The sequence below is a fragment of the Equus quagga genome, chromosome 1 (genome assembly GCF_021613505.1).
Source record: "Equus quagga isolate Etosha38 chromosome 1, UCLA_HA_Equagga_1.0, whole genome shotgun sequence".
NCBI lineage: Eukaryota > Metazoa > Chordata > Mammalia > Perissodactyla > Equidae > Equus > Equus quagga.
Window position 1 is genome coordinate 139,361,198 of NC_060267.1, and position 25,211 is coordinate 139,386,408.

The window sequence follows — 25,211 nt, forward strand, 5'->3', positions numbered from 1 at the left end:
TGACTCTATGGATGAAGCCCTATTATGGGGTGGAGGCAAGGAGCAGGTAGGGGAAGAGCGCTGGATTTGACGTCAGAAAATGACAAGACCAGGTTCTGACACTTGAAGGCTGTGTGATTTAAGCCTCAGTTTTCAAACTTACAAAATGAGGCTGAAGATATCCAATTTTCTTTGAAGGACTGTTGTGCAGTGCAGATAAGATGTTGGTGAGAGCACTTTGCAAAGGATACTGAAATTCAGGCTCAATGTGGGAGCCCTAGGCCAGGAAAGGGTGCACAGTTCTTAGGAGGAGGGAGAGCACAAGCTAATGTGGCCACAGCACACTGAAAAGAACAAAAGACAAAATTATTTGTTGCTTAACTGAAATTCAAATTTAACTGGGCATCCTGTATTTCAAATTTTATTGCTTTTCCATTTACTATATCAACTGTGTTTCCTGCTTCCAAATTTGTTCTATTTGTACCCACAAATAGATAGAATTCAGATGAATCACATTGCTCCTGAGATCTCGATCTTTCTCTCAGATGTTCCACATCAGAATTACTTGACCTGATAGGAAATTTTTTTTGCCTTAGAAAATAATTTACAAGCAAAACAGAAAGACACACTCTGTTTTTCTTGAATGGACTAGCATCTTTTCTTTTGCCTTTCATTCGTTGTTCATTTTCTAAGGCAATAGTTTGCAGAAACGTGGAGAAGGATGTGTTATTTTTACCTTTAGGATAACTGTCTTCTTGTTCTGACATGGGAGGCAGCCCTTAATGGATTATTAATGTTCCAAATGTACTACTTCCCGTGTGCAGGCTCTTGGAGCTGGATCATCCGTCACAAACTTTGGATTTCTGACAACCATTCCACTCTCAGTCACTGTAAGAGGTTGTAGATCTTTATTCTCTATTCATGTCATGTTTTTATTCTGAAAAGTCTCACAGGATTGTTCTTTGAGTTCATCGCTGTGTCTGTAAACATGAGAAAATGAACTCATTTTCTCTGAGGTTCCCATCTCACACGTGGTAGGAGAAGTGGATGGAGAGTCCAGAACCCCTTGTATAAATGTGTGAGGAGAATTTCTCTGTCCCTTCTCTTTTGCTTCTTCTTGAACTTCTTAACCCTCTTTTCATATCTGCTGGGGTACTTTCTTCCGAGGTCTCACTCTTGCCTTGTCATAATGTTTTTATTTGCTGTTTAGTCATTCTGGATGACCCTGTCTTAGTCAGCTCAGGTTGCCATAATGAAATACCACAGATGGGTGGCTTAAACGGCAGAGGCTTACTCCTCACAGTTCTGGAGGCTGGAAGTTCAAGATCAGGGTGCCAGCATGGCTGTGTTCTGGTGTAGGCCGTCTTCTCGCTGTGCGCTCACGTAGTGGAGAGAGAAAAAGCAAGCTCTCTGGTGTCTCGCCTTATAAGGGCTCTAATCACGTCATAAGGGCCACATCCTCATGGCCTCATCTAAGCCTGATTACCTCCAACAGGCCCTATCTCCAAATACCCTCATAGTAGGGGTTAGGGCTTCAACATTTGAATTTTGGGGGGGGGGGACAGTCCATCCATAGCAAGCCCATTGAGGACACAGAAGAGCCAGTGCTTGCTATAGGCTGTGCTCCCCATGGGGTCTCTTGCATGTGCCACCTCTACCTCCTCCTTCCTTGGTGGTGGAGGTGAGAGGTTGTGGTCCACGGGCATCCTGCACTTTATCTGTCAACTCTACTCGGGATATGTAACAGAAACACGGGCGCTGGATCTTTCCAGGCAAATGCTTATTGTGTATTTCCAAGACAATCCATACTAATGTAATAGAGTGTCTGACACACACTAGAGGGTTTTTTTGTAGCCTTATGGAGGCATAATGGACATAAAATAAACCACGTATTTAAGGTATACAATTTGATAAGTTTTGACGTACATATGTGCTGGTGAAACCATCACCACAATCAAGACAACAAATAGAGCCACATCCCCAAAAGTTTCCTCGTGCTTCTAGGTAATCCATCCTCCTTCCCTCCCACCCACAACCACCACTTATTTTTTTCTGTTACTACGGATTAGTTTGCATTTTCTAGAATTTTATATGAATAGAACCATAAAGTGAATACTTTTTTAATGAAATAAAAAAAAAGAAAGAAATTGATGGTGACGTTTTAAATGGCAGTTTTTTTAGTTACAAATAGGATGTGGAACAACTGGAACAAAAGTGACAAGCATTCACGTTTGGAATAGTGGGATCCCTTATTCTAGGAAGAAACCCTGAGTGGCTTGTTTTGGTCATTTTACCTCTGCACTCACTCCAGCTGACCTTGAGGGCAGACTTGAAGCTCGGTCACACTCCCTAAAAGAGCAGATCCAGCCACAAGGCCCCAGGAAGTGACTCTTGATGTCAGAGCAGAGGTTACATCATGGGCTCAGCAAAACGGAAATCACTGGTGTAAGTTCTCTTGTTCATTTCCCCAAAACAAATAGCTGCCTCCTATATCCTCTCTCCCTCCCTCCACCGTACCCCCTCATTCCCTACCTCCCCCAAGCCTCTCTACTTCCCGAACAATTCCTCTCTGATTCTAATTTCCATGCTATATTCAGCACAAAACAAAAATCCTTAGTTAGCCCAATTCCTTCTCCCTAGAACAGTGGTTCTCAGAGTTTGTGGTCCCCAGGTCAGCAGTATTGGCATCCCCAGGGAATTTGCTGGAAATGCCAATCCTCGTGTTTCACCCCAGAACTGTGAATCAGACACTCTGGGTTGGGGCCCAGCAACCTGTGTTTCGACATGGGGGTTGTGATGTGTGCTAACAGTTGAGATCCGCTATCACAGAGTATAGTTCAGAGCCATCTATTGTTACTCAAGTATGTTGCTTAAGAGTGTCATCTGCCACTCTAACAGGCTTTTCAAATAATTTATCTAACATAAATGGGGATCTTCAGTTATGGGGTAGCATGTGGAGATATCTGATGTTTAGAAAATAAGATTTTTTTCCTTTTCATTTCACCAATATAAAAGCAAATTTCAAGTGATGTCAGCATCATGGTGGTGTGAGTCATTCCCTTTGTCTCTCCCCTTCAATTAACAACCAGGAGGACATCCATAACATAGCAAAGATTTCTCTGCACAGCATACAAGACTCTGGAGAGATCCATACATCCATACATCCAAAGGTGAGTGGATTGGATCTCATGGAGGCAGTGGAACTGGGGGAGTAGTGGTGGAAATGGGGGAGTAGCAGCAGTGGTTCCTGTGATTACAGTGGTTCTAGGAGCTGTGGCAATGTCCAAGATTCTGCCTCTCCACCCAATAGTGACAACAGCACTGGTGATCCCAGCTGTCACAAGCAACAATGATGGCACCAGCATCCCCTCTGGCAGAGGGGATGGAGGGTGGAAAGTGTGTTTTCCCAAATATAGCCACAAGGCAGCTCAGGTAAGAGAGGCCAAACATTTGTTTTATAGTGCCACCTCCAGGAAGACAAAAGAAAGGCCTCTAATTCCCAGCCTATGGAACTGTTAAAATCAAAGTAACAAAGTTCTACTTAAATAAGAAGGGTATTTGCTACTTCAAATGCACTGACAGAGGCACATCTCATCAAGACCATGAAAAATCATGGTAATATGGTATCACAGGAAGAAAACGACAATTCTCCAGCAACCAAACTCAACCCACAGAAGATTGGGATCTAACGGATAGAATATTCAAAATAGCTGTCATGAAGAAATTCAGTGAGCTATAAGAAAACTCAGAAAGGTGATTCAATGAACTCAGGAATAAAATTAATGAACAGAAGAAGTACTTTACCAAAGAGGTTGAAGTTCTAAAAAGAAACAGAAATTCTGGAGCTAAAGAACTCAACAAACGAGATGAAGAAGGCATTAGAAAGCACTGAAAATAGAGCAGATCAGACGGAAGAGAGAATAAGCAATCTGGAAGGTGGGACTCTAGAAATGATACAGGTGGAAGAGGAGAAAGATCTAAGATTTTTTTTAAATTTAAAAAATTTTTAAAACTCTACAAGAGTTATCAGACTTCATTAAGAGAGCCAACATAAGAATAATGGGTACACCAGAAGGAGAAGAGAAGGATAAGGGAGCAGAGAGGATATTTAAAGAAATAATGGCTGAGAACTTTCCAAATCTAGGGAAAGAACTAGACATACAAGTCCATGAAGCTAATAGATCACCTTACTATCTCAAGGCAAAAAACCCCTCTCCAAGACACATAATAATGAAGCTGTCAAAAGTCAATGATAAGAAAGAATCTTAAAGCATCCAGGAGAAAAAAGAAAGTAACCTACAAGGAACCCTCATTAGATTATGTGCAGATTTCTCAGTAGAAACTCTATAGGCAGGAGAGAGTGGAATGATGTATCCAAAGTATTGAAAAATAAAAATTGCCAGCCAAGAATACTCTATCCAGAAAAGTTATTCTTCAAATTCAAGGGAGAAATAAAGGCTTTCCAGACAAACAAAAGCTGAGGGAGTTCACCACCAGCAGACCTGCTGTACAAGAAATGTTGAAAGGAACTCTTCTACCTGAAACAAAAAGACAAAAGTACACAAAACTTTGAGTAAGGTGATAATTAGACAGAATCAGAAAATTGTAACTCTATTTTAGAATAGGATGTTAAACACTTAATAATACCTAATAAAGATTAAAGGAAAAAAAAAACATAAAAAATAACTATAGCTACCACAATTTGGTAACAAACTGACAGCATAAAAAAGGGATGATTTGTGACAACAAAAATATAAAAGGAGAGGAGAAAAATGATAGAACCTATATAGGCAAATGAAGATAAGTTGCCATCAGCAGAAAAAGGACTATTTTATCTATGAGATGTTTTATACAAGACTCATGGTAGCCACAAAACAAAAATCTAGAGGAAAGACACAAAACATAAAAAAAGAGAAAATTGAAGAAATCTTCACAGAAAACTGCCAAACTAAAAATGTAAACAGAAACACAAATAAAAAGAAACAATGGAGACGCAAAACAACCAGTAAACCAAAGATAAAATGGCGGTAGTAAGTCCTCATATATCAATAATCACCCTAAATGTAAATCAATTAAACTCACCAATCAAAAGGCACAGAGTGGCTGGGTGGATTAAAAAACAAGACCCAACCATATGCTGCCCTCAGGAGACTCATCTCAGATCCAAAGAAAACATAGACTCAAAGTGAAGGGGTGGAAGATGATAATTCAAGCAAATGGTAACCAAAAGTAACAAGAGACTAAAAAAGGTCATTATATAATGATATAGGGGTCAACACATCAAGAAAATACAACACTCATAAATATATACACTCCAACATGTGAGCACCAAAACATACTAAGTAAATACTAATAGATCTAAAGGAAGAAATAGAGAAAAATACAATAATAGTAGAGGACTTCAGTACCCCACTCTCAGCAATGGATAGATCGTCCAGACAGAAAACCAACAAGGAAACATTGGAATTGAACCACACTTCAGAATAAATGGACTTAATAGACATATATAGAATATTCCATTTGACAGCAGCAGAGTACACATTCTTCTCAAGTGCAAATGGAACATTCTCCAGGATAGATCATATGATAGACCGCAAAACTAATCTTAGCAAATTTAAGGAGAATGAAATCATATCAACTATCTTCTCTGACCACAGTGGCATGAAATTAGAAGTCAACAACTAGAGGAAAGTGAGTGAACTTCAAATCTGTGAAACTAAACAGCACACTTCTAAACAACCAATGGGTCAAAGAAGAAATCAAAACGGAAATAAAAAATTATCTCAAAACAAATGAAAAGGAAATCACAACATAACAAATTTTGTGGGAAGCAGAAAAAGCAGTTCCGAGAGGGAAGTTTATAGCAATAAACACATATATTAAGAAATTAGAAAGATCTCAAGTAAACAACCTAAGTTTACACCTCAAGGAACTAGAAAAAGAGGAACAAATTAAGCTTAAAGTTAGCAGAGGGAAAGAAATAATAAAAATCAGAGTGGAAATAAGTGAAATGGAGACCAGAAAAAATAGAAAAGATCAACAAAACTAAAAGCTGATTCTTTGAAAAGATAAACAAAATTGACAAACCTTTAGCTAGACTAAGAAAAAAAAAGGAGATTCAAATGAATAAGATTAGAAATGAAAGAGGAGACATCACAACTGATGTTATAGAAATACATAGATTTTTAAGAGACTACTATAAACAATTATATGCCGATGAATTACATAACCTAGAAGAAATGGGTACATTTCTACAAACACACAGCTTACCAAGACTGAATCAGGAAGAAATAGAAAATCTAAACAGACCAATAATGAGTCAAGAGATTGAGTCAGTGATCAAAAAACCCCCAACACAGAAAACTCCAGGGTCAGACAGCTTCACTAGTGAGTTATAGCAAACGTTTAAAGAAGAATTAACACCAATCCTCCTCAAGCTCTTCCAAAATGTTGAGGAAGAGGAAACACTTCCAAACTCATTCTAGGAAGCCAGTCTTACCTTCATACCAAAACCAGATAAGTATACCACAAGAAAAGAAAACTATAGACCAACATCCCTGATGAATATAGGTACAAAAATTCTCAACAAAATATAGTGAACTAAATTCAAGAACACGTTAAAAGGATTATACGCCATGAACAAGTGGGATTTATCCTTGGGATACAAGGATGTTTCATCATATGCAAATCAATAAATATAATTCATCACATCAATAAGAGGAAAGATAACAATCACATGGTCATCTCAATAGATGAAGAAACAGCATTTGACAAAATACCACATCATTTCATGATAAAAACCTTTAATACATTGGGTATAAAAGGAACATACCTCAACATAATGAAGGCCATATACGACAAACCCAGAGCTAACATTATACTCAATGGAGAAAAACTGAGTTTCCTCTGACATCAGGAGCAACACAAGGTTGCTCACTCTCACCACTCCTATTCAATACAGTAATGGAAGTCCTAGCTAGAGTAATTAGGCAAGACAAAGAAATAAAAGGCATCCAAATTGGGAAGGAAGAAATAAAATTGTCACTATTTGCTGACAATATGGTCTTATATATAGAAAATCCCAAAGAATCAATCAAAAAACAGTTGGAATGAATCAACGATTTCAGTAAAGTGGCAGATTATGAAATCAACTTAAAGAAATAAGTGACATTCCTTTCCACTAAACATGAAGCATTGAAAAAAGAAATAAAGAAAACTATCCCAATCACAGTAGCATCAAAAACAATAAAATACCTAGGAGTAAATTTAACCAAGGAAGTGAAATATCCGTGCAATTAAAACTACAAGACTGCTGAAAGAAATCAAAGAAGACACAAACAAATGGAAAGACAGCCCACGTTCACGGATAGGAAGAATAAATATTGTTAAAATGACCTTAATACCCAAAGCCATCTACAGCTTCAATGCAATCTCCATCAAAATGCCAAAGGCATTCTTCACAGAAATAGAAGAAACAGTTCTAAAATTTGTGTGGAACCACAAAAGACCCCTAATAGCCAAAGCAATCTTTAGAAAAAAGAACAAAGCTGAAGGTATCACACTTCCTGATTTCAAACTATATTACAAAGCCATTGTAATAAAAACAAAATGGTACTGCCACAAAAATAGACACATCAACCAACGGAACAGAATAGAGAGCCTAGTATTAAATCCTGACGTATACAGTCAACTAATATTTGACAAGGGAACCAAGAACACCCAGTGAGAGAATGATATTGAGAAAACTGGAAAAACATGCGGAGAACAATGAAATTGGACCCCTATCTCACACCACTCACAAAAGTTAACTTGAAATGGACCAAAGACTCAAATATAGGAACCAATACCATAAAGCTCCTAGAAGAAAATGTAGGAAGAAGCTCATTGATATTGGTCTCAGCAATGATCTTTTGGACATGACACCAAAAGCACAAACAACAAAAGCAAAAATCAACGATGGGACTACATCAAACTCAAAAGCTTCTGCACGCCAAAAGAAACAACTAACAAAATGAAATGACAGTCTACAGAAAGAGAGAAAATTTTTGCAACCGTATATTGGATAAGGGGTTAATACCCAAAATATATAAAGAACTAACACAATAACAACAATAACAACAAAAACCAAACAATTGGATTAAAAAATGAGCAGAAGAACAAAATAAACATTTATTCAAAGAGGACTTTAAAATGGCCAACAGGCATGTGAAAAGATGCTCAGCATCACTAATCATCAGGGAAATGCAAATAAAAACCACAATGAGATATCACCTGACACCTGTTAGAACGGCTATCAACAAGAAGACAAGAGACAAGTGCTGGCAAGGATGTGGTGAAAAGGGAATGCTTGAACATTGTTGGTGGGAATGTAAATTGGTCCAATCACTATGGAAAACAATATAGAGATTCCTCAAAATATTAAAAATACCATAGTATCCAGCAATTCCACTTCCAGGTATACACTCAAAGGAAATGAAAACAGGATTTCAACAAGCTATATGCACACCCATGGTTATCACAGCATTATTCACAATAGCCAAGATATGGAAACAACCCAAATGCCCATCAACAGATGAATGGATGAAAAAGACTTGGTACATATACAGAATAGAATATTATTCAGCCATGAGGAAGAAGGATATCCTGCCATTTGCAACAACATGGATGGACCTTGAACACATTGTGCTAAGTGAGACAAGTCAGACAGAGAAAGACAAGTCCTATATGATATCACTTGTGTGTGGAATCTAAAACAGTCAATCCTGTGAAAAATAGAGAGTAAAGTGGTGGTTACCAGGGGACAGTGAGTGGAGGCATAAGACTGATAGTGCTTAAGGGTACAAACTTGTAATAACTAATAAATAAACCTTAGAGCTCTAATGCACAGTATAATGAATGTAGACATATTCATATGTATATGTATATATATATTGGATGTACTATAATTATGTGATGTGATAAATAGTGCTACGTTGCCAATCATATTACAATAAATAACTGTATCAAAGTAACATGGTGTACAACTTAAATTCACAAAATATAACATGTCAAATTTATCCAAAAGAAGTTTAATTAAAAAAAGAAAAATAAATAGGGCAAATTGCCATCTACTGATCCTGAGGAAGAAAGAAAGGACCCTTTTTGGTTTGCCAAAACCTGGGCTTTCGATGGGTTAGATGTCCCTGTGTATCTATTGGCACTCATCAATTTTAGATAGGCAGGAAGGAGCGTCCTGTGACAGACGGATAGAGGCCCACTTCTTCCATCTAAGGTTCAGTGGTGTGAACATGTGTCTGATGCCGGGAGGGGAGCAGTGTGGGCTAGTGCCCTTGGATGCAGCAGGAGTGGCTGACCTGGTTAGGTCTTCAGCAAGCATCGATGCCAGGCCTCCAGTTCTCTTCGGGTCAAAAGCTGTTGGGCCAGCAGGAGGAGGCAACCAGCCCAGGCCCCTTGTCTACAGGACTCAGCCATGAGCAGTGCAGGGTCCCATGGCAGCAGGGCTGCAGTGGCCTTGAGGCCTTGGGGACCAGGGGTGAGATTAACAAGAGATCATTGAGTGTGGCGTCCAGCTCCAAATGACAGCGTCGGGAGGGCTGTTTTAGGATCAAGCATGAGCCACCTTACAGATCTGGGGGTGCAGGGAGGTAACCGTGCTGGAGAGTTGGTCTCCTGCTGATGTGGCAGGTGGGAGCCGGTGCTCTATGATTCAGCTATAGAAAAGAGGTGGGCCATCTTTCCGTAGTCACAGGCTGGTGAGGCCTGAAGTATGTGTTACACTGAAAAGGACACAACATGCATTGTGATAAATGTTTCTAAACGAAATCTTACGTTTACTCTTGTTATATCATAGGAGGAAGTACTGGACTCATGGGAGGCTCACAGGGTGGGGTATCTGGGGGCCCTGGGGGTGTGGTGAGTAGCCAAGAAAACCTGGAGACCCTCACAGAGCAAGTCACTTCACTTCTTTTTATCCACAGTCTCCAGGAAGCCAGTTCTTTCAATTACCTGCAAGAAAATGTGCCTGAAAACTTACTTCTATATGCATGGGTTGCTTCTAATTTGGAACATGGTCCAGTTGGTTTTAAAAGTACAGATTTATTTTATGTGTTTTCCTTCCCAAGTTTTGGAAGTCTGGTGCACTGGGCAAAACTTATGCTCTTGAGCAAATGGCACCTAGGTTTGTGTCCCAGCCCTGCCACTTTCTAGCTGTGTGATCTCAGACAAATTTCTGAGCCTCAGTTTCCTCCTCAGAGAAATGAGACTAATCCCACCCACAGCATGGATGAGCAGAGAAGAGCGAAGGGCCTCCTGTTTGTAAAGAGCCCAGCATGGCACCGGGGACAAATTCAATGCTTGGTAAATGTCTGCTCACCTCCTTTTCTTCCTGTATCCTATTTCGTATACAAATATATATTAAAAAAATTACACAAAACAATGCAACGAGGCAAAAGTCAATGTTTATTTAATCCTGGCTTTGACGGAAGCTAGTTTGCATTTCAGCAGAAAGGTCGTGTTCTTCTCCCGGTGTACGTGGTGCGCATCTCTCAGTGGGTTGCGGTGGAGCGTTACCCAGATGGCCAAGGCGGCAGAGGTGTTTCCTAAATTCCTTGTCAAGAAGCACGTAGAGGAGCGGGTTGACACAGCAGTGGGTGGTGGCAACGATTTTCATGATGTGAACACTTTTGTCCAGGTTGTAGCTGTGCCTGCAGTCTTGCAGGCAGAAGTAGTCTTTGAAAGTGGATAAGCAAAGTGCAACATTGTAGGGTCCCCACATCAGAAGAAAAACAACCATTACGGCAAAAACAAGCTTGTAAAGATCATATCTCCTTTTCCCAAATCTTATTGTTTTTCTCATTCGCACATAGCAAAATATAAAAACAAACAGTGGGAAAAGAAGTCCAAAAATGTTCGTCCTCAAGGTCAGAAAACGCTTCCAGAACGTCTCATCAGCCGGCAGGAAATGAGGTTTGCCAAAGAAGCACTTATATTTCTGGCTTTCCACCTGTGGTTCGTAAAACACCAATTCAGGCAAAGAGACCAGAATAGCTATTCCCCATGCCAGGACACTTGTGATGATGCCACGGGGCACCGAGGAAAGCGTCTCCATGTCAAAAAACACCAGGCACCTTTGCACAGTCAGAAGGGCATTGAAAAATGCCTCACTGTATAGGCCTACAGAGGAGAGCGCTACCAGAATTTGACACTTGGGGTCGCCGAGAATCCCCCCATGGGTGGCAGAGTGAGCCCAGAATGGCAGGGTAAGCAAGAAACACAAATTAGAAACTGCCAAGTTTAGGAAATAGATATTTTCCACTCGTTTTAGTCCTTTATGTTTTACCAGGATAAGCACAACCAACAGATTGTCCAGAAGACCGAGCAGGAACACCACTGTGTAGAGAGCAGGCACCAGCTTGGCTGAGAGAATCTTGGTGTCATATTGGTCGCATTGCTCTATCTTGTTATTCAGATCGTCCTCTATGAGGACATCATACTCATCCTCTGGTGTGGACGTGTAATTAGCCATCTTTTGGCTGCCCTGTGGAGAAATGAAAGATTATTTCCCTTTCATACAGCTGTAGGGTCCTGGAGGAAACAACACCAGGACCAGAGCCCACGCAGCCCTACTTTCCTCTTCTGGTGCTTAATTTCAGCCAGAGTAGGTCTACATCACAGAAGCTTAAAAATAAACATTTCTTTAACACCTCCCTTCTTCCCGAGCGCGTGCAGTTCTCAAGCCCGCAGGCGCTCAGTTGTGTGCTAATATTGCAGGGAAATAAAAGGAAGCGTGACACGTAATTCTCTTAGCAGACCTCAGTTCTCTCATAGAACTTAATTCTGTCAGTAAAAACAAGACTTGCTTACCTGAAGACACGTAAGAAAACACAGAATTAGAGAACCAAGTCCCGTGGTTTAGTTTGACGAAATTAGTGTCCGTTGTAATTTCTACATTTCTAAAAAGTTTGCTCACCCCCTGAAACAGCTTCCTGTGACAGGCTGAGAGGTCTGAGTTCTTCTCTCGAAAGATATAAACAAACGTTTGCAAAAGTGAAACCATCCTCAGCTTCCATATGGACTAACGGGTTAAATACACAGATGGACTTACCGCTTGCCCCAGTTCCTGGGGGGAAGGGCCTCCCAGCCACCATCCGAGTCGCTGTGGGAATGGCCCGGACCTTTGAAAGACTGGCTTCCTTCTGAACAGACGGTCCTGACCTTTAGGGGCGAGAGAACTCACGTTGATCCCCTGGGAGCTCTACCCACCAGTCACGGCTCTCGGGGACTCCCCGAAAGAAAGCAACTCGAAAGCTCCCCCAAACCCCCGAGCGTTTCTTAAGCCTCAGGGAGGAACTAGGAAGTTGTTTTCTCCTCCCGCTTCCCTGTACCCCGCCTCTGATTTCCCCGTGGACTTCAGACAGTCTCCTCCTGGCCGCCCTAGATAAGGGAACTAAGTTACTGCTGCTCCTCAGCGATACTAAGGGTGTGTAGGAAGGCACTGCTGACCTTGAGCACACTGAGCAGGCAACAGCTAGCAGCTGAGGAGAAAATGTCACATGGTCACTGTGCACTCAGACCTGAGGGACCTGGTGCTCATTGCAGCATGTCATCAGCCTTAGCAGAAGCCCACTCCCTGAGTGGACATGGGCATCGAGAACGCGCAATGAGAACCACAGTGAGCCGCGTGTGCTTGGAATTTTGTTGTCACTTTTGAGAGACACTGCGTTTTGGCTGAGGCATGGGGTTCCAAGAGAGGATTTAGGGAAAACAGAAGCCACAGAGTGATGTCAGTTGCAAGGGGGGTGCAGGAAGGGGCCTGAGTGCCAGCGAGTGTGGGGTGGCTGTGGGCATTGATACTGAGGAGAGCAAGGAGTTAGGCAAGCTCTCAGGAGCTAACCCTGCTCCAAAAAGGAGAACCCAGTACCAGAAAATTCCATGGTGAGGACACGGAGGCGTCATCAAGTCAGGGCTGCAGAGAATGTGAGGGGAACAAGTTCAGACTGAGGCTGAAGTTGGGGTGAGGATTGAGGCCAGGGAGAAAGGAAATTGAGGGAAGAGCCCAGATTTGGAGTTGTGGGAGGAGGCAGCGTGGAGGCGGGAAAGGGACTGGGGCGGTTTGGAAGAAGGACGAACTGAGAAGAGGAACTTGCAATAACTGAAAAATCTGTACAAACTTCTCCCGAATCAACTCTTTGTACCTGTGATGGACGTAATTTGGGGACCAGTCTTACATATCGGTTAGCATTCATATCGCTGGTTAAATAACATCTTGTTAATGCCAAAGATGTGTTTGAGATAGAATTCAAGACAGAATGTGGATCTACTAGAACAGAAATAGAAATGAGGAAACTATCAAGAGAAAGGAAAAATAAAAATAAACAAAAAGAGCTCGGATGAGTACGTGTTTAGCAGAAAGTTTAATTCAAAGAGAAATGCAGTGATGTTCCTCCATGTGGCGGGGTTGGTGTTGGTGGGAACCTGGGCTGTGACTGCTTCCCAGCAAGTTCTCTCCCAGCCCTTCTTCCCAGCCTGGGCTTCTCTGGGTGAGTGAGGGTCACTGTGCCCTGGGAAGCTCTGCCTACTGGTGGCAGCCACAGCCCTAGGATCAGCAGTGGTCCTTCCTCCTGGGGCTCTACATCCTGTGTGAGGCTATTTGGAGCCACATGAGGACACCACAGAACCTTGAGAGAGGAAGTGATGGTGGCTCATGCCGCTTTACTGCCTGATGCTCACTGGTCAGTTCCAGGCAAGGGGACGAGAGTCAAGTCAAACTTTGAAGCTGGGGAAACCCCATGAATATACATACTGCACATGATATATTAAGTGGAGGAAAACAGCAGCAGGCAGGTACCTCACATATGTGACAGAAAATCATGTGAAATTTGAAGTTTCCAAAGAAAAACAGTTTTGTAAATTCAGAATCACCCAAACTTCCCAATATTCATATAGCCTTCACTTTCAGTATTATTTTATTTTGGCTTCATTCCCAGCATTCTGTTTATCCACACTCAGACCACTGGGGTCTTCCCTTTTTTAACTGAGATATAATTTGACATATAACATTGTGTAAACTTAAGATGTACAACATATTGATTTGATACATGTATATTGCAATATGATTGTCTTTGTAGCATTAGCTAACACCTCTGTTCGTCACCTAATAATCATTTCTTCTAGTGGTGGAAACAATTAAAATCTATTCTCTTAGCAAGTTTAATGTATACGATACAGTTTTGTCGTCTATAATCACTGTACTGTGTATTAGATCTCCAAGGCCATGGGATTCTTGAAACTTCTAAGTTGGTAGGAAGGAATGGTTTAGAGTTCTGATGTTGAGGAAAGAGGAAAGTTACTTACCATTCTGACATCTGGAACTATAATAGAGTCATCGTTATTTGTGAAATGTCACCATCTGTGGCTTTGGCATGTGACTCATAAACCTTACGTCTGAGGGTCTGAGTTCCTCTTTATCGCTAGAATTCAACTCCAATTTCAGTCTAGGAAACTATCACGTTATGCGCTCATTCTTCCATACACGTAGATCTCTCATTTATTCAACAAATTTTACAGAGTGCCTGGCGTGTGCACAGCCCTGTTCTAGGTGCTGGGGATACATCGATGAACGAAATAGGCAACCATCCTGACCTTCATGGCACTTACATGCTACAGACAAGGACAAAATAAGCAAGAAAATTGCAGGGTAGAAGGAGACAAGTTCCGTGGAGAAAAGCAGAGCAGGGACAGAGACTAGGCAGGGCCAGGGCGGTTCAGGTTCACATTTTACACAGGATGGTCAGAGAAAGCCCTGCTCACAGATGAGCATGGAAGCAGCAAGTGATTAGGTCCAATAACTGATGCTAATTATCTCATCCTTTCTTGATACTCAGTTCTTATATCAGGGAGGTTGGAAAACACACCTAGTTATGACTTTAGCAACAATTTCACAGAAGATGCAGAAATATTCTTCATGTGACATCGGCCTTCAATAAAAAAGCAAAAAATACAATGCCCCTGTTATTAATTCACTTCCTTTCAGCTCCTAACGCATTCTGCTTTTGCCTTGCTCTGTGATCTTAGAGCTGAAACCCGTAAACATTTCTTCTTTGCCAGTTGACGTAGAGTCACAGGAAGAGGCAGGGGCTTCTCATGCTGGTTCCGGGATTTTGCTGTTTGTTTTTGCTCCTTGGGGTGCCTGCCAGCGCTTTGTGGAGACCCAGTGGTGCCCACCCTCCTGTGAGTCTCATGGGGAACGCTGCCAGGCAGCTTCCTGCTCACCAGCCCAACAGCAGCCCCCTGGCAAACTTCCTGACAAGCCGATGGGCTGCAGTCACACCCTCTTCACCAAAGCCTGAATCTCAGCTTTAGGAGGGAAGACATCTGCCGAGTGTGCTCCTTCTCGAGGGGTCTGCCTCAGCCCAGAGACTGCTCCCCACATCCGCTATCCCGACTCCTTAATCCCTTGGGAAGTTAACCCCCTTTAACTAGGTAATAATGCTTCATCGTAAATGCTCTTTGTTCAGATTACTGGTGGGATTTCTTTCTCTTGACTGGATGCTGATTGACAGATACAACATTAAATTCGTTCAATGAGGGGATGGGAGACTGGTAGGATGATGAATGTTAGCACGACAACGTTTTTCAGAGATCTAACTTGATATTGAGAAATGGATGTTCAAAATTTTAGAATTATAATAATTCAATCTATCCCTTAAAATGGCTTCTTCAAGTATCAGTGCTCTCAGATTATCTGTCAACTATCTATCCACTTATCTGTCTATCATTATCTCTCTTCTAATTTTTATTAGTAAATACTCTATTACAGAAAATTTGGAAAGCATAGAAAAAATAATCTATGATAGTGATGTTCCCAAATAATAGCTGTTATAACTTTTAAATAGCACCGCTTCTTAATGGAAAATGTGCAAAACTACGTTTAGAGAACAATCAATGTTCTGCTGGATTAGCTGTTTGGCACTGAGTAGTAGATTGAAGGGGTAAATCCCCATAGGCTGTAATTTTAAAGATTCTGAGAATGCCCCATCCTGCTCCCCACATTTTCTCCCACATGCTAGCCATGCCTAAAACTCCACCAGAGTGCTTGGTCCTCTCGGGAGACGGGAGGACAGCAAGGGGAGAGCATCCTTCCAAACTACCATCATACTGATAATCAGCCCTGAAATATAGATTTTTATGTGTACTCACAGGAAGAAAAATTGTTAACTATATCCTAAAAAAGCCTTTCTCAATGCTTGTTCTGTTTATTCTGCAGTGTGCTAAAAGTGTAAGGAAGAAAAAGGAGTGGGGGACTTGGCTCAAGTAAGTTTGGAAAATAGGTGGATTGAAAAAATAAAGCACGTTTCTGTACTACGGGACTTCTCAGAACTCTTACTATGCTAAGAAGCATTATGATCCTCCATGAGGGGGACAGTATGCAGTGTTTCTCAAAATTATTTGATCATGAAACCCCTTTTTTAATTCTCATACAGATACTTATGGGCCAAAGGCTCCGCAGAACATATCTTGAGAAATGTCGCCTTAGACATACAAGCATCACCATGTTATGTGGCAGCCATGGGAATGGGCCTCCATGTCCCAGATGCTGTGCTTTGAAATCCATCCTTGCATTCACGCCGAGGCCGTGTCCACATGGGCTACTCCCAGTCAATGACCCTCCTAGGGTCACTGTGACAGGCCCATTCCTGGGAGATGGACTCTGGTGGGTGACTTTGGCTGATGCTTCCACCCAACCTTGCTTCCTTCCTCCTTCTCTCTCTCACTTGGGGTCAGACCTGCGCTGTGTTCTGGGAGCTTTCCCAGCTTCTCCTGCCTCCCTGTGCAGTCTCTCTCAGAGATGTTTCCTCTCATACATTTCTTTTATGCCACATCCCATCTTGGCATCCGTATCTTGAAGGACTTGGGCTAACACAGCCTTGGAAGGGAAGCGTCAGTCTCTAGAGTCTTGAGTCCTTTGCTTACTGGAGACTAATGTTTTGTAGCATCTTAATCCCTCTCTTATGTTCTTACCCACTATCCACTTGTGGTCTTCCGGGATCCATCTTCTTGGAACACGTAAGACCGCTTAACGCCATCGTGCCCCCGTTCTGGTCATCTTTATTCAACTCTTCAGGTCATGCACCTTCTCCTATTTCTCGTTGCCTTTCTCCTTTGTGCTTCCTCGGCCCTCGCCTCACTTCCCAACATTCATTCCTTTTCCTCCCACGCTTTTCCTCTGTGCCCTCTGGAATCTGAATTCCACGATAGACAATCCTCCTGACATTCTTAACTAATTCCCAGAACACTCCTACCATCTCTTGTCCCTTGAGGGTACTCCTTTCCTCTCACACCTACCTCAAACGTGGGGGTCAGGAGATGACATCCCTGGCCCCAGTGCCACTTGCGTCAGCATATACCTATACCTGGTATATGAGAGACTACTTTGGTATCCAACCCTTTGACTGTATCACCCACTGTCTCACCTCGTTGCTGCCACTGTGTGCCTGATTGTCCCCTTCTTTCATTTAAGACTTGTGTACATGGGAAAGGGGCTTCTATTTCCCCTAGTTTCCTCCATCATCTTGGTGACTTAACTGCCCATATTGACCCCCATCCAGTGCCCAGGTCTTTCAGTTCATTAAGTCAACTTCACTGGCCTTCAGCTTCACTCTACTAATGTCCACACTCATGGTCAGACTTCAGGTTTGTTAACATTGGTCCACTACTGAACTCTTACAATAAAATTGCTCACTTTTCTGATTACAGCTGCAATTCCGTGGCTCTCTCTCACTCCATATACTCTCTCTGTAACCATGGTTCTCCTTCACCAAGCCCCACAGCCTCCAACTATCAGTCCCTTGCCTGGTCACATCCCTCCTTGTCTAACTGAGATCCAATTGTCTATCACTTAGTCATTCTCTGGTCAATACTCTGACCTCCCTTGAAGCCCTAGCCTTAGACCAATCCATCAATCCACTTCTCCCTTCCATTCTTTTTTTTTTTTGAGGAAGATTAGCCCTGAGCTAACCTCTGCTGCCAATCCTCCTATTTTTGCTGAGGAAGACTGGCCCTGAGGTAACATCTGTGCCCATATTCCTCTATTTTATGTGTGGGACGCCTGCCACAGCATGGCTCGACAAGTGGTGTGTATGTCTGCACCCATGATCCAAACTGGCGAACCCTGGCTGCCAAAGTAGAACGTGCAAACTTAACCGCTGCGCCACGGGGTTGGCCCCCCTCGTTTCTTTCTTTGAATTTGTGTGCCTGAGAATAGTTGGTTGAAACTACTTCGTCATGAAGACAAGATCCATCACTACACTCTCCAATCTCAACTAGTTTCCAGAGATTTTTCTAGTTTCCCTGGTAACTCTCCTCAGTGTCCTAAATTGTCACTTTCTCCTATGTTGCGTTGGCTATTTCCAGCAATTGAAAACACTTCTAGTCTCTTCAAACTTCCACTCCCACCACCTACACTATGCCCAGGACGTAATTTCATCTCCTACTTTTCTTGGGACTTTCTCAACTTCCTGGCCCTCAGGTTCAAATGTAATCGTGGTCATCTCCATTCTTCCTCTTTCTGTGAACAGAGTTACTACTCTTATTTCTAAGGCTATTTTCTCCTCCTGCACTCTGGATCTCATTCTGTCTAACCTCCATTGGTTTTTTCCGCATTTTGTTTTAGCTCTAACCTCTCTTTCTGTATCGGATTCTTCAAAATTTTAAAATGCTGAGGTCTCTCCCTATATAAAGGCTATAAACCTACCCTTAACCCCACACATTGCTCTAACTACTTACTCTACCTCTGCTCAGGCAGCCTTTGTTAGTTGTCCAAACTCACTGTTCCTACTTCATCATCGTTCCTTCCTGGCTTCTGCTTCCTCCATTCCACTAAGATTGCTCTCCTCAGGTCACCAATAGCGTCCTGTAGTGAAGTGTAATCGATTGCTCTGTTGAGTTGGGGCAGCCAGTGCCTCATGCGCCCATAAACAGGAAGTGTCCAGTGTCTCCCTACTCCTCAATACTAGAAACAACAAAACCCTAAAGTCAGCAACGCACGAGTACCACGACATCTAGAGCTGCCCAAAGCCGAAGCAGTGCTTCATGTTTTTGAAGCCCTTATAGAATCTATAAAACATTAGTGTGGAACTTTCAAGTAAAGATGGCGGAGTGAAGCAGGATCACAGACTGTCCCTCCTCTAGCACCTTCATAAAATGACCCCAAAATAATTTCAATGATAAAAGTTTGCCAGTAGCAACTGAATAAGAAATAGGGCACAATCTTATACAAGAACTTTGAAACGTGGGGCATTAGAACTGTGCCTCAACCTAATCCCACTGCAGATACAGTACTGAAGAAAGAAGGAAAATCAGTAAATCCTGAGAATTATCTTAATACTCTCTAATGAGGAGACAAGGGGATTCAGAAGGTGAGTATCGATCCCTAGGAAAAGAAAGGAACCGCACCTACTGAATAAAAGCCCCCATATTCCAGAAGGGTTTCTAGAACTTTCTATATTCTAAGACAATGTGCTGAGTTAGGGCAATAAGACAAATTCCAGAAAAGTAGAATACACCCTTGTATACACTGAGTGGGTTCTGGTAATAAAATTTTGTTTCTTTTTAGGATTTTGATTCCTTAGAGAAATACTTTCAATCAAATCATGATTTAATGAAATAAAGTACTCTAATCCTATGGTTTGTTAGGCCTGCCAACTGTCACTCACGGTGACCCATTTCCATGTGTGTTCTGTAGTCTTGATGTGAGTTCATATTTATTGGAAATCATTTTCTCTGCAGCAGCTTTTTGTGGCTTGAAGTGGGAGCGCTCCTTTCTGGAGGAGTTTTGTGTTTTTTCAGTCAGGAGCATGAGGGGCATCAGCAGCCTGAGATGAATTTTCCTGGCCTGCTTTCGGGGACTCCCATTTTGAGGGTGTTATAAAATTGAACCTCGTAATTGCAGGAGGCATAGATGTTAGATTCTCAAAGGAGATTCCCTTCGCTACCACTTAGAGCCCAGACAGAAACAGATACGTTTCCTCACTGTCCTTTGCCTGTGGGTGAATTTCTTCTGGTCCACCTTTTCCCAGGTGCTAGCTTTCCATCAGGACCCTCAGCTCCAGCTCCCCGTCTCTCATAGCCTAAGGCCTTGCTATCTGCCCTGACGTTGGAGATACACTTAGTAGCCTTTTTATGAGTGTAACCTTTGATTTTTCAGTGATCGAAATGATAAATGTCCATTGAGTAGTGTTTCAGTGAATGCTTGTTGAAAAATTTGCTGATTTGTTCATTCCACAGTATTTAGTGTCTACTGTCTTGTAAACCTTCCTTTTGTCCCCTGTGCCCACTCTCCACTCCCCTGCAGCCTGCTGTGTGTCCAGGGAGGCTTATCTTGTTACTAGCAGACTCCTCCGTCCTCTGAGTTTCGGTTGGGTTTGGCCAATGCAGAGTTTTAGGCAGGAGACTGGAGAGTGAGGTCAAAAGATTGAGCCCCCTGGCTCCTTCCTGGTGGGGTCTCAGGGGCCTCCTTCCTGGTGGGGCTGATGTGTCCCTTGACCTCCAGGCAGCTCTTGTCAGACAGCACCCCCTTGCCCTTTGCCCTTGTTCCTGGCAGGGGGCATGGCGGCCTGCTCTCTAACACCAGGTACCGCCCTGTGTATTGTGCTTTCCTGATGCCCTGTCTAAATCTTTGTGAAGAATCCTCTTACCAAACTTTCCTCAGTTGCCCTACTTGAGTGTGCCATTTGTTTTCTGCCAAGACCCTGAAGGACACAGCTCCCAAGTGCCAGGAACTTTGCCAGGCCCCTGGAGAAAATGGTGAGCAAAGCAGACCTGTTCTCTGCCCTCATGGCATTGACATTCTAGGTGGAGATGGACAGAGACATAACTGATCACAATTCAGGGAGTCACATGTTATGCTGGGAGTGGGAGGAAGCACGCTGGAGCCATAGGGACAGTCAGAGGTGCCTGGCCCAGCCCAGAAGGAAGAGGTTTCCCGGGGCAGGTGCCATCTAAGCTGAAAGCCGGAATGGGGGGAGTTAGCCTGCGGAGGAGTGCCTAGGTCTCTCCTCCGCTCCTCCCTTTTCCTCCTGATGTCATCTTCTTCAGGTCCTTGAGGGACCCTCTACTTGTATCTCAGAGATGGGACGAGGGAAGGGAAAGTAACAGAACTTAAGGTGGAGAACATTTTACCACTTATTGGCATCTGTAACTGAGTTTCTCTGGAATAGAAAGTTGAAACCAAGAACAAGAGTATTTTAGATTGAATTCCTGGGAATCCAGAACTTTCTGTGGCAGAGTTGCATGCAGAGGTCCGGTTGGGGAGGGCTTCCAGGAGACACCCCTGTAAGGGAGGGAGTGAGAGGACCAGAGGGAGAAGCCGATGGCAATGTGATTACAAATGAGGCCTCGGCTGATCCTATGAGGAGCTTAGCTGGGATGGTCCTTTGGCGCAGTCTCACACTGAGGGAAGGGGGCCAGGCTTCTGCAATCCCACATCAGCCAGTCGTTGGCCCCAGGGAGGGTCATAGCCTGGGCAGGAATGTCCCATGGGGGAAGGTGGTTCCCAGCGAGGGGCCCAGCAGCCTCATCCCCAGCAGCTGGGAGGGTGGGTGCATGGACCCTGAAGAGGGTGTCTGGGCAGAGCCCCACAGCATCCACTGTATAGGCTAAGGGTTCTGGTTTCCTGAAAACTTCATTTACCGTGAAGAGCAGGAAACAGAAACTAAAAATTTCGAAACCACCATTTCAGAAGACTGTGAAACCCATGTGAGCTCATGCACACGGAAGGAGGGGTCACATGCGCGGCGAGGCCACACTGCCCACTCACTCGCCTGGACTGTTCTGCGGCATACTCACCCGTTGTGAAGAAAGGAGTCAGAGAGGAACTGGAGCATCCCTCCCAGGCCCATCCTTCAGCTTTCCCTTTTCCTCTCTCTCCTTCCCCACCTAATTGGTCACACGCCCGTTTTGGTGGGTTGGACAAGGTTGGACAGTCACTGGTCTGATATTAAACATATCTTAAATGGAGAAGGAATCTGTTCTTATGAACAGAGGCAAAAACTAATAAACTAAGTAGCATCTCCACTTTAAAAATACTCCCTTTAACAAAATTAAATTATGACAGGTTTTAACTGGGCAGGACAGGGCTTTCCCTGTCCTCAGGCTGGGTGGTCGCTCTGGGCCCCTTCTAGGACATAGGCTGGTATCAGCCCTTTGTGTTGGAGACTGAAGCCTCTGCTCCCTCCCTGCCCAGTGCTCCCCCAGGGGCACAGTCCCTGAGGCTGCTTAGAGGCTACGCAATCATCCTCTTCCAGGACTGAGTGTCTCTGCACCAGAATCCCTGGTTCCCACCCTCTTCCTGTCCCCAAGGATTTGGCCACATCCTCTGGAAAGGGCTCTTAGAAAGGGATCCTCCCTCTCCCAGCAAACCAGGACCTTTGAACCCCAAAGGCTGGTCCTGTCCCCCGTGGAGAGCCCAGAACTTGGGGACAAAAGTCATGCTTTTCTAGAAGGAAGAAGGAAAGATGATTCTGTGCTCCTTTCCCATGTGTTGGTCCAGGAAGAGACAAGGCAGGAGCTATTAAGTTATCTTGCTTTTCTGATTGCATCACAGAGTCAGTGGATGTTTTTTCCGCTCTTATCTTGCTTGGCGTCTCTGCAGCATTTGATCGCTGACATTTCCTCTTCCTCCCAGAACTCTCTTCTCTGCACTTGGCTCTGCCTTTCCTTGCAGACTTCCTCCTACTCCTTTGGGGATCCTTTGCTGCCTGTGCTCCTCCGGGTTGTGTCTTGAGCCATTTGTCCACCCTCACGGTGTCTACTGCCTGTGACCCCAGATGTGGATCTCCACACATTTGCTCTGCTGGGTTTGAGGCCAGCACATCCGGCTTCTCCTGACCCTGCCACCTGGATGTCCCCCTTGATTTCTAACTCAACCTGCGCTGAAAACTAAACCCATCATCCCACATCCTGAAGCCAGTGTTTCCCATCCCCTGTGCTGGGGTCCAAGCCTTGACCTCCCGAAAGCCAAGTCCTATGAGTCTTTCTCTCTCATAGCTTTCAAATCCATTAACTTGTCTCCTCTCAGAGCTCTTTACCTTGGCAGAGGCCTCCGTTGTGTCCCAGAAGGAGCACTGCCAAAACCTCCACCTCGGGTGTCTGCTCCATTGTTGCCTTCCTCCAACATATTCTCCCCACGCCAGGGCCAATCAGATGTTCAAAGCATGCATTCGCTCCCTGGCTTCAGACCCCTCTCCTCCCCACGGTCCCACACTCCTTAGCACAGCCTGCAAGGCCTGCCATTATTTGTATACTCACCAGCTTCTAGTCCCCTTTCTTTCTACTCCCTTCTCATTTCCTATTCTCGTGAAACCACTCACTGTTCCCTGCAGTTGCTCCCTCCCCATGCCTCCATGTTTTCTCATACACTGTTTCCACTGAAATTCCTCCATGCATCCCACAAACATACACTTTTCCTTGTGATTTCTCCTTGTATAAGAGGACGCCCTCCCCCGACCCCTCCATATACACACAAATCGGATCACTGAGAAAGATACCTAAAACTGCTATGTTCTAAGGACACCTTGCCAGTTGGGGGACAGGAGACACATTCACCAGGTCAACTCATTCCGTGGGGGGAAGTCTGAGAGCATTCCGGTCCCTGATGGGACTCACAAGGGTGTGTCCTGCATCAACAGAGTGGGAAGGCCGCGGAAGTGGTGGAGTGACATGAATAGGTGGATGAATGTGTGCCTGTGGACAGTCTGAGTCTCCTGTGGCCATGCAAAGAATCCAGAATGTTCCATGGGTCTGGAGTAAGCTGCAGCAATCTGTGAGGGGCCTGATCCAGCCCACCACAGGTCTCAGAGTCCTCCTTGATGAGGCTGGAGCAGGGTTTCCCAACCATGACACTGTTGACATTTGGACTGGATAAGTTTTTGTTGTGAGGGATTGTCCTGTGCATCGTAGGATGCTGAGCAGCATCCCTGGCTTCTTCCCAAGTTGTGACACCAAAATGTCTCCGGCGATTTGGTTGGGTGGCTCTTGGAGGAAAATCATCCTCTGGTTGAGATCCACTATCCTCGAAGAACCAACCATGGGAGTGCGGGGAAGGGAAACAATTTTGGCAAAGGAGCACAGAACGGAAAATGAATCCTACGCATCTTGAATTTGACTGAAAAATCACAGAGTTGGATTGAACATGCTAGGAAGGATGAAACGGAACTTTGGGTTCTAAAACAAATGTAGCTCGGAATGAGGAAAAGTACGTGGTTATAAAGTAGTTTCATTTGTGCTTCTGAGCAAGGGGCCTGAGAGACCCATGAGACATCAGCAGGCCCCTGCTTGGTGCCCAGGTTTTAGCTGAGCCGCTAACACTGCCGGGAAGCCAGTCTGACAGCCCAGCGCTGGGCTAGGAAGCTCTCTTCCTTGCTGGCTACGTGCCTCACTCCACGTTGAGACTGTCTGTTTATCTCTCTGGCTCCTGTCTCTAGACTCTTAGATCATTCCTTGAAAAGAGGAACTCCACCCTATTGTAACCCAACCACCAGCATACTAGCTTCTCAATAAGTATTGGATAAATAAGTTATTAATTTAAAACACAAATCCTCTGAATTAGTGACACTTTCCACTGTAATCTGTTATTTACTCTGTGTGGGTGAAGGACAGGACAGGAAGTTTTGGTAGAGGGGGAAGACCATGGCGGGGGGGGGGGGGGCAGCACTTTGAGAGGGGCAAAAAGGTTCACCTTCCAAAAGCAATACTCTTTGTAATTAATATAAGGTCCCTTAGGAAGGCAACTTCCAAAAGGACAGACAAACACCCTGTGTTAGAGATGCCCGGTGTCTTGGTCAGCTCAGGCTGTTATAACAAATTAGCATAGAGTGGAGGCTTAAACGGCAGACACTGATTTCTCACACTGCTGGGGGCTGGGAAGTCCAAGATCAAGGTGCCAGCATGTCTGGAGTCTGGCGACAGCTCTCTTCCTGGTATGCAGATGGCCATCTTCTCACAGTGTCCTCACATGGGAAGGGCAGAAAAACAGAGCACACCCTCGCATCTCTTTTATAAGGGCACTAATCCCATTCATGAGAGCTCCACCTTCACGACCTGATCACCTCCCAAAGGCCCCGCCTCCTAGTACCATCACACTGGGGGTTAGAATTTCAACATATGAATTTGGGGTCGGGGGAAGTCACAAACATTCAGTCCACAACAGCTGGTAAACAGCTGCACATCTGTGTGTG

The 25,211-nt window shown here is 43.9% G+C and overlaps 1 protein-coding gene across 3 annotated transcripts; it reads right to left on the reverse strand.

Moving 5' to 3' along the window:
• Positions 1-10,414: 10,414 nt before the first annotated feature.
• On the reverse strand, positions 10,415-12,368 carry CCRL2 (C-C motif chemokine receptor like 2). 3 transcript variants are annotated; one of them, XM_046679454.1, is made up of 2 exons: positions 12,083-12,368; positions 10,415-11,515 (listed from the first exon to the last, which is right to left on the reverse strand). In XM_046679454.1, the coding sequence occupies exon 2, from the start codon at positions 11,501-11,503 to the stop codon at positions 10,442-10,444; it is 1,062 nt and encodes a 353-aa protein (XP_046535410.1). In that variant the 5' UTR covers positions 11,504-11,515; positions 12,083-12,368; the 3' UTR covers positions 10,415-10,441. The 3 variants fall into 3 exon arrangements, with proteins under 3 accessions (XP_046535410.1, XP_046535427.1, XP_046535419.1); XM_046679471.1 differs by lacking the exon at positions 12,083-12,368 and adding an exon at positions 11,842-11,967; XM_046679463.1 differs by lacking the exon at positions 12,083-12,368 and adding an exon at positions 11,609-11,795.
• Positions 12,369-25,211: the final 12,843 nt, after the last annotated feature.

Coding starts and splice junctions, on each gene's coding strand:
- CCRL2 (XM_046679454.1), bottom strand. CDS start 11,503: ATGGCTAATTACACGTCCACACCAGAGGATGAGTATGATGTCCTCATA.